General features: G+C 44.3%; 1 protein-coding gene across 6 annotated transcripts in view; it reads left to right on the forward strand.

The window, feature by feature from the left end:
* The window catches only part of ANKS1A (ankyrin repeat and sterile alpha motif domain containing 1A), a 175074-nt gene that overhangs the window by 83543 nt on the left and 78552 nt on the right, over positions 1 to 12979 (forward strand). For all 6 annotated transcript variants that reach the window (XM_050953009.1, XM_050953010.1, XM_050953012.1 and 3 more), the window contains one exon: positions 2606 to 3180. In XM_050953009.1, the coding sequence (XP_050808966.1) occupies positions 2606 to 3180 (575 nt within the window). The remainder of the gene's footprint in view (positions 1 to 2605; positions 3181 to 12979) is intronic.

Below are 12979 nucleotides of genomic sequence, written 5' to 3' on the forward strand. Positions count from 1 at the left end.
CTGGTCTTGGGGTTGGCGCTTCATTTTAAGAGGCTGAATGCGTGGCTGTGTTTCCCTTCTAACAGAGGCCCCTTTGTTAGTCTTTGTGAGTGGAGCTTGGCCAGTCTGTTCTGTGTGGGCCCAAGTGTTCTAGCACACAGCAAACTATTGCCAGCCGCCTTTCTGCCTTCGGAGAGAAATGCCATTAAATGTTAAACTGGGGTGTTGACAAAATGAGCAGTTAGGAATAGAAAAGGAATGAGAGAAAAGAGGCTGCTAAGGCTATCAAGACTGACTGTCCAGTCTATGCAGTAATTTCCTCTGTGGTGGAACTAGTTACCATAGAGTAAATGATTTGTCATGATTAAAACAGGGTTTGACCTTGCTGTGTGTATGGATGCAACGATCTTAATGTATTCCTGGTTTGTTACAGCCTTGTATCCTTGCTAGGTTGTCACGTGGCTCAGGAATATATTGAACACGGTCTGGTCCTGCAATACTCTAGCATGGTTAAGTGTTAGGACAGCCCTAGCAGAGTAAGATATAGTGTAGGCAGGACCTTAGAGAGAGAACTGGAGAGATGTTTCATCTTCCCCTATTAGCAATTTCATTTGCGAACTTTATGTTGCGTTTACGTGCATCGATGGTAATTTCCAGTTACCTCACTTCCTTAGAATTTTTAACCTACTTAATTTTCTGGTTTTTGGGGTGCTGTACTTGAAATGGTCATAAGAGGGATTTGACACAGGCAAGAAGAACTGTGAGCTCCCTCAGTGAGCTGCCCTACTGGCCGACCTCAGTTCTGACTTGTGCTGCTGTTCTGTTCCCAGGCAGAAGCTGCCAGTTCTATAAGTTGTCTCTTGTATTTCTGTGAAACAAACAAATGTATAAGGGACTAAATAAAACTAATCAAACTCACGTTTGCAGCATTGCTGTGGCCGTGTTGGTCCTGGGATGTTAGAGACACGGGGTAAGTAAGGTAATACTTTCTATTGGACCATCTTCTGTTGGTGGAAGGGACAAGCTTTTGAGCATCGCAGAGATCATCTTCAGGTCTAGAGAAAGTAACCAGAGTGTCTGAGCTAAGTACAAGGCGGAACAGATCCCTTATGCTTGTATTTAGCGGAGACACTCTGGTTACTTTCTCCAGACCTGAAAAACAGCTCTGTGGTGCTCAAAAACGTGTCCCTTCCACCAACAGAAGTTCAACCAATAAGAGATTGCATCACCCACCTTTTCACTAATCAAACTCATGTTACTTGTGCTCCAATGTCTAAAGTAGCTTCCACAGGTTAACTGCTAATCCCATGCCTGCTTTTAGTTTCCAGGAAAAGGACATGTTGCCTTTATACAATCCAAGAACTAGTGTTTGAAAATGAGTAAATCAGCCCTATTGCTAAAAAGGAAGCCCGTGTGAAAGGAGCCTATTTCACTCCAATCCATAGTTGACTGGCTTTTACTAGCACACTTGCACATTCACTAGCACATTTGGCCCCATTGATTGAGAGTGGTCCTCCTTGCTGTGATCTTGGAGAGCTGGCTGTCTCAAACAAGTGGACAAGGACTCGATGGGCCTTGGAAATGGACCTTCACTGTCCGCTCTGGACGTTCATCCTATACTTCAGAGTTGGAAAAGTCACATTATCAAGGCTTTTGCACTGGTGCTGCTCCAGCTGTAATTATCTGCTGGGCTGAAGACTTGGATCTTCGGGGCAGCACATTTCTCCAGCACTAAATTCAAGTGGTTACAATGTGTTTGTACCAGCAATCATTGACAGGAGTATAATCCCTGACAGTTGATGAGAAAGTGGCAGTTCCCTCCAGGCATTTTAAAATCCTGTGCAATTAGAATACACTTGTGCTATATGAATAAGGTGAGTGCCACTCTGCTCCGATGTGCCAGTTGGCAGTTGGGTTCAGTCAATTATTCATGATTTTTCCAGGGCACTGGTATTTGATATTAAGGATGTTAGTATGTTAGCAACAGAGGAATAGTGTCAGATTTCTGGGACAGTCAGTACTGCAAGCAGCTTGCTGCATTAATAGATCAGACTATCTTGTGTTTAGTGGTTAGTTAACAGGAGAGACTTTCTGGTGGAGTGAGATGTTACCAGTTTAAATCCTCTTCCTCCCCTCCCTTGAGTAAGGAGAAGTTGAGCCCTGAAGCTACCAAAGAAGAAATCAGCTCTTTTTTGGGAAGGGATTTTGGAACTTTGCAGGTTAATTGCAGCCCAGCAGTTTTCCCACCCCGCAATCTGAGCCACGAATAGGGAGGTGCTGCTCTAAATAACACTTTGGCCTTTATGGAACTGTATCAGATGTTCCAGGAGTGTGTGTGTGTGTGTGTCTCTCTCTCTGCAGGATAGGGTTAGCACTTCTCCTGGCCTTATATAGTAAGGCCTGATTGTTAGTGTTAACGGGAATAAAACAACAAGGAGAGTTGCCAGATAGCATAAATCAGGGCAGTATTTGGAATTTCATAAATGCCGTGACTTTGGGTACAAGTTGAGCACTCAAACAATACTGAACTGTTCTGTCGCTTCGTCTCTCGCCAGGGGAGGTGGAGTTTTGCTTCTCCTTCCGTGTTTTTTAATCTCTCTTTATTTCTGTCTCCATCCCCCTGAAGACCACAGGAGGAGCAGTGGTAGCCGGAGCCAAGATTCTGCAGACAGCCAGGATATCCAGGTCCCGGAGCAGTTTTCAGGGTTGCTCCATGGCTCTTCCCCGGTGTGTGAGATAAACGAGGACCCTTTCAGACTCATTTCTGTGGCCAAAGGAGGCACAGAGGGCACAGGCCACTCACCTGCTATGCAGTTGGAGGGTGCTGATTTACCTGTCTCTGGATCAGTACGGACCAGTTCTCCTGAGCAAAACCTGAAAGTGATCTACGCAACAGTCCAGCCCAAAAATGTCCAACAGGCAGAACCTGAAACTGCAGTGACTCCCCAAGCACTGCAGCACCCTGGTGGTGCAGAGGAAGAGGGAGACAGAGGCGGTGCTGGGGGCCGAGCCCACCTGGGAGGCAAGCCCAAAGCAGAGCTCAAACTCAGCCGTAGCTTGTCCAAATCAGACTCCGACCTCCTGACCTGCTCACCGACTGAGGACGATGCCATGGGGAGCCGGAGCGAATCTCTCTCAAACTGCAGCACTGGGAAGAAAAGACTGGAGAAATCTCCGTCTTTTGCTTCAGAGTGGGATGAGGTAAGACTGACCGTGGCTTACTAACTTACTGAATGCCGGGAATGAGTTTGTGTGCTGTACGAGTTGCATCATACTCAGTCTGTTGCAGGGAGAGAGTAAGTTGTGGGGCTTGAAGCATTATTCAACTTCTTTTATGTTTACCCCAGTTTCTTTCATTATTTGCCTGTTTAATTACAACAAGACTCTCAGTGGCTAAATGCCAGGAGATAGGCGTAATCAGAGCAGACGTTCTTCTTAAACATTTGGAAATGTTCATATCCTGGGCTATGCTTCTCTGGGTGTGTCCATCACTGTATTTTGGAACAGATTTTGTGTTTGCAAAAGGAGAGTTGTTGTGTTAGTGTCCTCTTCACTGCTCCTTCCCTCTGGAGTATCCCAGCCTAAAAGAAAGGAGGGTGGGTTCCCTTTCTAGGTCATCATTGCCAGCGGTGTGTGCAGAAAGGGAAGTGCTGGAGGGATGGTATGCTGGGTTCATGGGGTGGGGGGCAGGGAGGCTTTTGCACGTTCATTAGATCTAGCTTATGTCTTGAAGTGATTAGTTCAGAAAGTTAGAAGTCACTTTAGTGGAGTGCAGAAGGGAGGGGCCCTTATTTCATGCTTAGGAAGTTGGCCTTAGTGAGCCATTCAACTGGGATTGTGTCCCTCTGAAATTGAGCAGTGCAGCATTACTCAAACATTCTTTGGAGATGATTCCATACTGGTAGAGCAACAGAGCTATGTCAAAGATGAGCCCAGATCAGCCACTCGTTGTGTACTGAAAGGGAAACCCTCCCCGGGGGAGAATCAGATTCATGAAGGCTGCAGACATGCCAGGCCTGTAAATGGCTAGCGAAAGGGAATCCTATACCCAGTGGGACATGTTCATGGTGTTCCAGTGAAAATGTCAGTGACCGTACCCCTTGTTCAGACTGTGTGTGTTGATTGGGGCTCAACTTCTGCACAGTCCAAATTAAGTGTTACCTTTTATCGGTTACATGGCTGATGGATGAGTGAAACTTACCCCAAGGAGAAGGGATGTACTCAGAAAATACTGCTAAACAAAAATCCTCCAAGGTAACTGAGCAAGTGTCTGTGGGCCTTCTCCTTTTGTTGAAGCACACTCCCCATCTTGCTTCCAGGAGACATTCACAGCCACTGAGTGTGTTCTTCCACAGCTGTCTTGGTTACAGAGTCTGTGCAGTTATTGATTACCTGTGTCAATAATACCAAAGCTATAAGGGACTGATTCTTAAGGAGAAGGTTGATCTGTTGGGACTCAGTTATTTATTTTGCTGTGCTGCTGTCACATTTCATTTGAAATTCCTCCCCGCTGCCCCTGATGGCTATTTCCAGAGGAGCCCTAAACTACATAAGGGAAAGCCCAGCTCTCTGCTCTCTGCAGCGGTGTAAACTCTGCCTTTAGTTTACATTGCTACAGTGGTTGGATCTGTAGCAAGAGTGTAATCACTGTTGGAGCTTCACTGCTTTGTACAGTTAGGTGGGCAAGCTTGAAAATCAATCTCCCTGCTTGCTTGCAGATTGCAGGGCCAGTTGCAATGTTAACACTGGATGGAACAGAGACTCTTTAACCTACAGAAAAGTCGAGTGTGTCATACAGGCATGCTGGTAATGGTTCCGACTAAGAAGAGGATTGGGGAGAGGAGGCTAGGGAGAGTGAATGTAAAGGATTCCTACCCTTAATCTAAAATCAAACCACTCTAATTTAAAACTTTGTTTTCAAAACCTTAGTGTTTGAATCTTTTTTAAGGGATGTGTTGGGGTGGAGGGGTTGGATCCTGAGAAAAAGCTATTTTGATCTCTTGTATTGCCCTGCATCTAGAGGGCCCAGTGAAGTTCAGAGGCCCATTATGCTATGATTTCTCCACAGCTGTTGTCCCCTGATCATCTGTAGGATTTAAGTGTCGTCTTATCTTTCTTTTGATTTTCCTTTTAACCAGAGGCAACTCTAGGGACTTTGCCGCCCTTAGTACGGCAGGCAGGCTGCCTCTGGCGGCGTGCCTATGCAGGGTCCGCTGGTCCCGCAGGACCAGCGGACCCTCCGCAGGCACACCTGCAGGAGGTCCACCGAAGCCATGAGACCAGCGGACCCTCCACAGGCAAGCCACTGGAGGCAGCCTGCCTGCCGCACTCGCGGCACCGCCAGAGCGCCTCCCACGGCTTGCTGTCCCAAGCATGCTCTTGGAGCGCTGGGGCCTGGAGCTGCCCCTGCTTTTAACCCTTATGAGGCATCAGTGCTTCCCTTTATCATGATCTGGGTTGTTTCCCCATGACCTCGTTCAGAGACATGGCTGTGCTGGGCATTTTCAGGTGTTTGAAAGCATGCAGTGTTCATATTATGCATTGGATGGGGGTTGAGTAGTTGGCTTAATAAACCTTATTAATCTCTGGATTTGTGGGACATCATGCCTGCCTCAGAATCATCATTTGTAATTGGCAGTGTGACTTAGTGGCTAGACCACTGATCGAAGGTGCCGGAGACCTGGACTCTGTTCCTGGCTCTACTGCTGACTTTGGCTCAGTCACTTTGCTCCGTTTGTTTTTTTCCAATCTGTAAAATGGAGATGATGCTGCTGATCTCCTTTGGAAGATGCTATGAGATCTACTGAGGAAAAGGACTACAGAAGAGCTGACTACTGGCAGTTACTTCATCAGGTGGGGGTCAGGCCACTGATTCTGGATCTGCTGAGTTTCTGCTCAGGAGAGGCACTAGTCAGTACAGCGTGGTATAGGGGCAGCTGCGCAGTGAAATGTGCTCATTGCATGCCCCACATTATGCTTGGGTTAAGGCCTATGCTCATTTGCAATTTTAAAATGTTTTGTATTGTATCTTCCGTGCAGGTAAGAAATGTCTAATCCCTCCCTTTTCACCAGCTCCAAAATTCACATCTGCAAGAGCAGGAAACAACTGCGGGAACTTAGTATTGTGACAGCGTAAATGGGCAGTAGAGGGACTGGTCTGATGGCAGTTAGAACTGTAGCGATGAGGCTAAAGAACTCTTCAGTTTTCTCTCAAAGGTTGATTCATCCCCTGGATGGGTTAATGCAGCCGCTTCTGAATTAGGATGTGACTTAGAGCCTCTGAATGGGTGTCTGGTTAATGTAATACTGCACTGAGCCTGGATCTCTTCTGCTTTTGACTGTTTGCAGTGAGAGTATTGGCAGTGGGATAATCTCCCATTGGTGCGTGGCAGATTTACACGTTACTTCATTAATGGTAATATTTATGCAGATAGCTGCAGGGGAAGTGTGTCCCGGTCTGTGTTGCCCTGTGCAGTACAAACGTTAAAATCCAGCTCACCCAGTGGCTGTACTAAAAGTGGGCTTGCCTCCTCGTGGAGTCCAGTGTTTCAGGAGTGACCTTCGTGAATTCATGAGGCAGATGGGACACCAAAGTGGGGAGGGGAGAGAAAAGCTAAGCCCATGTTGCTATTGAACTATCTGTGATGGTGCCAAATAAGTCCATAGATGGGGAAGAAAGAAGGTAAATTTTTCCTTGAAAGGTCTGATCCCTTCACAGGCTCATCACTGTCTGTGAACTCCTGCCCCAGATAGCTGAATCCCCTTTGTTTGGAAGGGGAAGCTGGTGCCTGTCTCAGCAAGTGGGATGGGGAAGCAGTGATTCACTTGGCAAAGATCTCTCCTGTTGCTGACTTGCATTAGAGAGCTGCTCCCCCACTCTGTAACCCTGGTCCAAATAATAGGACAATATTACTTTGTGCTCAGGGCTGCAAAAGAATCTGTTTAGTGTCTGTTTGCTTTCTGTCTCCTGACTCACTAGCCATTTCATGTGAACATGAACACACATACTCTCCCCCTCCGCTGTCGTCATCTGATATAAACTCCTTACAAGCCAGACATAGGCATCATCAAAGCAAACAGCAGTGCAGCATCAGGTGGGAGAGAGGAGCGAATCCAGCTTGATCCCTCATGTGAATGGAAGTGAAGTTGGGTGAGAGAGGAACTGCATTAGGTAGAGCCTCTCGTTAGCATAAATATTTGAATCCTTCAGAACTTGGCTGAGGGCTAAAGTGATAAATTTGTTTTTCGTAATTGGTTCATGAATATTTAGCAGCCGTGAGATGAGCACACAGCAGTCACAGCACACTATGAATTTTATATGAGAGCATAAACTTATGTTCATGCTTCGGAAGGGGAGGGGACCATTTGGTGCCAGGCAGAGAGATGCTGCCAGCCCAGCTTCAGGAGCACATTAGCTAGTGCATTTGTTCTCTCTTCCTCCTCTCTCAGCTGTAGTACAATTTCAGATCTCGCTCTGCGCATCTATCTGAGTTCATATGCTTGGAAGAGCCCTCTTCCCCACCCACCCCAGTTGCATGCAGGCAAACTGATTGCCAAATGATATTTAATAGTTTTATGTTTATGTGGTGCCTGTTATCCAAAAGAGACCTAAGACACTTTATAAACTGGACAGAAATGAGTTCATCCACCTTGGAAATACAACCACCTGGGTTGAAACATATATCTAGTGTTTAACAGCCCTCTAGGATAGTACACAACAGCTTAGGATAAAGTAAAGAATATCCAATTCAAACTGTAGAGTGTATTTAAGTAGAGAAAAAGTAACTGTGCAAACCAGAATTTGGCAGGACACTAGATAATAGAGCTTGTTGGTTAATGATGTTCGACTTCTGTGTAAATGTAAGTTACTGCTGATTACCAAGATGTTTCTGTGTAAACAGAAACTGTCAAGCCTTTTTGGATAGGCACTGCGGTCCAGTGAATTGGACACAGGATTAGGAATCAGTAAGACCTAGGTTCTGTTCCTTGCGCTGCCGTGGACCTTGTGTGAGCTTGAGCAAATACCACTTTCCTCCTTTGATTTATTTCCCCTCTCTGTCAAATTGGGGAAGGATAGTTCTCTTTTGTAGCGTGCTTTGAGATGCTTAGAAGAAAAGCACTGTGGTTACTGTCACATTACTGAAATTGGTGATAACCATGTTGATGGGTGTGGATCCTACCCTGTAAGTGACTGGGATGTTTCATTTGTCAAAGAAATGGCCTCATCAGTTAGACAGAAAATGCCTTTCTTTAGCAGACTTTGCAGCAAGGTGCTTATAACAATTTCCTTTGAGCACGTGGGCATGAACTGCGGTGACTAGAGTGGATTGGGGATTCTGACCAATTAGCAGTCTTAAAGCATTTGAATCAACTGTATTTTTCTGACTGGATGACCTCGTAAGCACAACTCCATCTCTAGAGTTCTAATAAAGCAAATAGTGCCAGGCCCTGTCCTTCCAAGGCAGATAGTATTTTTATAAGAAAATTCTGGGGTTTTGAACAGTGGCTTCCTTGATAAACCAATTGCAATTAATCTCTTGTGTCTGTGCCTGTTTTCTGCCTCCATTATTGAGCTTCATCTCTCAGCCTTCTTTTCTCCCTTTAAAATGTTGCGATAAGAGTCAGACAGAATTTTAAAAGATCTGTTGGTTTAAGGATGCCCAGCTTTCTTGGTAAAGTTGCAGTGATGCAAAGCTTTCCACTCCCTTGAGCTGTTTCAATACTCATAGAACCGCTTGGAAGACTTGTAGCATGTAATGAGCAGTTGGGTGAAAACTATTCCTTCCCCTTCTTCCCAGGATGAATGCCCTGCTGAAATCCTGAACAAACAGAAAGGCAACTAGTTAGTGTATGGTTCAGAAAACATAGTAATGTAATTGTTCTGGGAATAACTGCTTTCTGGGTGGGATTCTGTTCTATATAGGATAGATTTTTGGATTGAGTTCATAGACACCAGAGTAATTACAAAGGTTCTTGAGCATTATCATCTCTGTTTTGTAGACTTAGATGCAGAGATTATGACTTACCCAAGGCCTCTCAGTGAATTGATGGCATAGTTGGAAGTAGGACATGGGTTTCTGGAGTCCCAGTCTTGCGTCTTCCTTTCAGGATCTAGTGTTTCTAGAGCTATCCAGAAACCATTTTCTCATTCCTCAAGGAGGCTATATCACAGTTTGTTCTCTGTTGTCTTATCCATTTGGTAGATCTACTTGCTTACACTGAGAGAGATCCCAATTTTAAGTGGAACTTCACCACAATAATTAACTGAACTGCCAGATCACTAATGGGGGAAAAGCTTCCTGACTATGAGATCTATTAGTCTGAGGAATAGCCTCCCAAAGGAAGTGGTGGAAGCCTCATTGCTGGGCTTGAGTAAACTCTCTAAAATATACTGTAGAGAACCCAACTGGTCCCGCATTGACTAGGGAAATGGAATAGATGACGTTTGGCAGTAGATATCCTTAATCTCTAAGCTCTTGGTTCTATGAGCCTATAAACGTTTAATATACAAGCATTTGAAGGGCTTATAAGCAGGGATAATTACGTAGAGTGTTAAACTAGGAGCAATGGGATGAAATTAAGAAATGAGACCCTAGGTGGACTATCATGATAACAGTCCCAACAGCGAGATCTTATGGGATGGTCTCCAAGAGAAATGGGTAAAATCCCCATTGCTTCCAACGTTTAAAATGAGACTAGGCAAAACATAAGAAATATAAGGAGCAGGCCTGTACTGGCCGAGGGATTTGAGTCCTGGGCTTTCTATATTAAGTATCTTACGTTCCGGTACGTCGAAGCATGAATTTCCATCTCCAACTGCCTCTTTGTACTCATCACTTCCACCAGTGTTACATGAGCTGCATTGATGTAGCTTGGGATGATTTTGTCAGATCTCTCCCTTTCTGGGAGCAGAGAATATCCAGCTGTGCTGATATGGCTCAATGTGAGGCAGCCTCGGTTCGTGTACAGTGACTAAGCTGCACATTCTAAAGCATATGCCTAAAATAAAACACAGTGCTTCCACTGCAGTCTTGGGGCTCAGCGACTACTCGTTCATGATGTGGGACAGTTGATTGATTTACCTAGACAGGCAGAAAATTGCCCACACGTGCACTCTCGGCTAGAATTTTGTATTGAGCTCAGGGTCATTTTTAAATGGTTTCTGGGTCAATATCACTTAACAGCTAAAGTTCTGTCGATGTAGTTCCTGTTGTATGCATAACATTTGAGGCATCAGTTCTGAGTGGAATTGGGCAACCCAAGTGCTAACATAAGAATGGCTATACTGGGTTGCACCAATGGTCCATCTAGACCAGTATCCTCTGTTCCAACAGTGGCCGATGCCAGATGCTTCAGAGGGAGTGACTAGAATAGGGCAATTAGCAAGTGATCCATCTCATCATCCAGTCCCAGCTTCAGGCAGTCAGAGGCTTAAGGACACCCAGAGCATAGGCTTGTGTCCCTGACCATCTTCGCTAATAGCACTGATGGACCTGTCCTCCATGAACTTATCTAATTCTTTTTTGAAACCAGTTGTACTTGCAGCCTTCAGAACATCCCCTAGCAATGAGTTCCACAAGTTGACTGTGTTGTGTGAAGTACTCCTTTGTGTGTGTTTTAAATGAGCTGCTTGTTAATTTCATTAGGTGGACCCCTGTGTTGTATATTACATGAAGGGTCAATAATACTTCCTGACAGTGAGATCTACCCTATCTTCCCCTTGTTTAAGGAGCACAAGTTCCTGGCAAAACTGGCTTCTCATACAATCAATTCTTTTGTCTGGTTGACCCCACAGAGGCAGTTCATTGCTCAGAATTATTTTTGCCTAAATAGCTGCCTTTATTATTTAAGGGACCTGTGTTCTTGGTACAGTGAGGTTTGGTCGGATATTTATAGTAGTCAGTGCCCTGGGTTTCCCTAATTAGTGTGTGAATTGTGACCTTTTTATTCCTTCATCTGGTCCCTTAGCATAAAGAGTTTCAGCTTTTACACTCTTGTGTTGTCATAATAATGCACTGCAATATTTGTGTCGTGAACTAGTTGGTTTTCTAGGGCTATATCTGTCAATGAAAAAATCTGGCCTCTACCATACATGCAGTAGCAAGGAATTGGCCAGGCCATTGAGAATTAGCTTCAGACCCTGCTCCCGATATTTCTTCCTCCACCATATTTACAGTTGTCGAGCATTAAATGAGCAGCTCCTGTGCTGAATTTCTAATGCAGTTCTGTGGTCCGTGCTGAGTCCCTGCACCAGCTCTATAAAGTAATGTGGCTGCTTTGTGTTCTGGTTTTAGCCCTTTTGACAAGAGCGGTTCTTATGAAGGAGGATAAGAGAACTGTAAATAAAACACGCATGTTATTTTAGATTTGTTAGACAAAGGAAATGCACAATCCAGCAGAGATTCATCAGTCAGAAACCACTTGGATACATGTGTTCCCCAGAGCGTGAATTATTTAGCTGATGAATTAATACTTCATGTCTAATGATGGCACTGGACAACACTGCCCTGCCCCTCTTTCATATAAATAATTGAAGTGGAGCGTGATGTTCTACTATAAAGTCAAATTGCTTTTCTCAATTCCCCACTCTCAGGAATTGTAGAGATGCTGTTGAATTGGCTCATCTTTTTTGATGGTTCATTACTATCAACATTGAGAGTAAACTGTTGCACATCTGTTGTGTCCTTTCACCCATATAAGATCTCAGCTCTCTTAGGTCCCAATACAGCTGGTACCAAGCATGGTGGTAATTTTAAGCATGGGAGCCCCATTAACTGCTCATGTGCATAACTAGCTGAATGAGATCCTTAGTGAATTAACAATACCTATTTCTTAGGTAGGCCTTTTTATCAGTACATCTCAAAGTGCTTTGCAGTCTCTCACTTGTGTATCCTTGCAACACCCTTGTGAGGAAGGGAAGTACTGTTATTCCTATTTTCCAGATGGGAAACTGAGGCACAGAGGGACTGTGACTTGCTGAAGGTCACCGGGAAGTCTGTGGAAGAGAAGGGAATTGTACCTCGGTCTCCCAAGTCCTGAGCTAGTGCCCTAATCACTGGGCCAACCTTCCTCTCTGAGACTATAACCTTTGGGTTTTTGAGGGTTTTAGGTTTAGTTTGTTTTGCCATAGCTAGCAGAAATCATTTAATTGTACTGTAGTAATTTATTTATTTTAAAAAATTTAATTTTGAAAATTGAGATTTTTGTTTTGATAATTAAAAACAGTTGCATTGAAATACAAAACTTTTGATTTTGTGTTTGGTGCAAAAAGCCACTATTTTGTAAAAATATCACCAAAAAGTGCAAAATGAGAGAGGGCCAGAATAGTTACTTTTGTGCATACGTAAACTTGTGAGTAACATGGTACTTGTTCTGACAAGCCAGTATGACTTATCTGCTGGGTAACAGCTCCCTTACGGCTTTGTGTGTGTAGGTCACTGTTAAAATACTTACAATTCAAGTCAAAATCTGATTGTGAGAAACCAGTACACCATACTGGGTTTTTTTTTGGTTTTTGTTTTGGACACTGGGAGACCGACAGCTTTAAGGTCATGTCTGTGACTGAATTCCATATTTTGTTTCTGCAGTTCTTCTAAACTTTCTAATAATGAAGTGCCAAGGCCAGTGTGTGGTGTTCCTTCCTGATGTATCCTTCCCCTGTTCCCTTTCTGTAGTCTTCTCTTGTCTGGTCCCACCTCTTTGGTGACTCAGCCTTAGTCAATGTCATCCTTTTTTGATGAACAAGAAAATCTCCTTTGTCACTTCCCAGCAGCTTTTACTTCCTAAAGTTTTTAATTCTTTTTGTGTGTGTGTGTGTGTGTGTGTGTGTGTGTGTGTGTGTTTATATCTTCATGTTTAATTTGCCCTCTGAATTTCAGGACCAGGCAGGGTCTGTTTTGTTTGCAAATTAAAATATTCTTGGCACATTTTCTGGCCTCTGTCACTTGTTTTGTGCAGGCTTTAATTTCTGAGGATTAATTCCAATGTTCCTCTCTTTAGC

The sequence above is a fragment of the Gopherus flavomarginatus genome, chromosome 5 (assembly GCF_025201925.1).
Source record: "Gopherus flavomarginatus isolate rGopFla2 chromosome 5, rGopFla2.mat.asm, whole genome shotgun sequence".
Classification (NCBI taxonomy): Eukaryota; Metazoa; Chordata; order Testudines; family Testudinidae; genus Gopherus; species Gopherus flavomarginatus.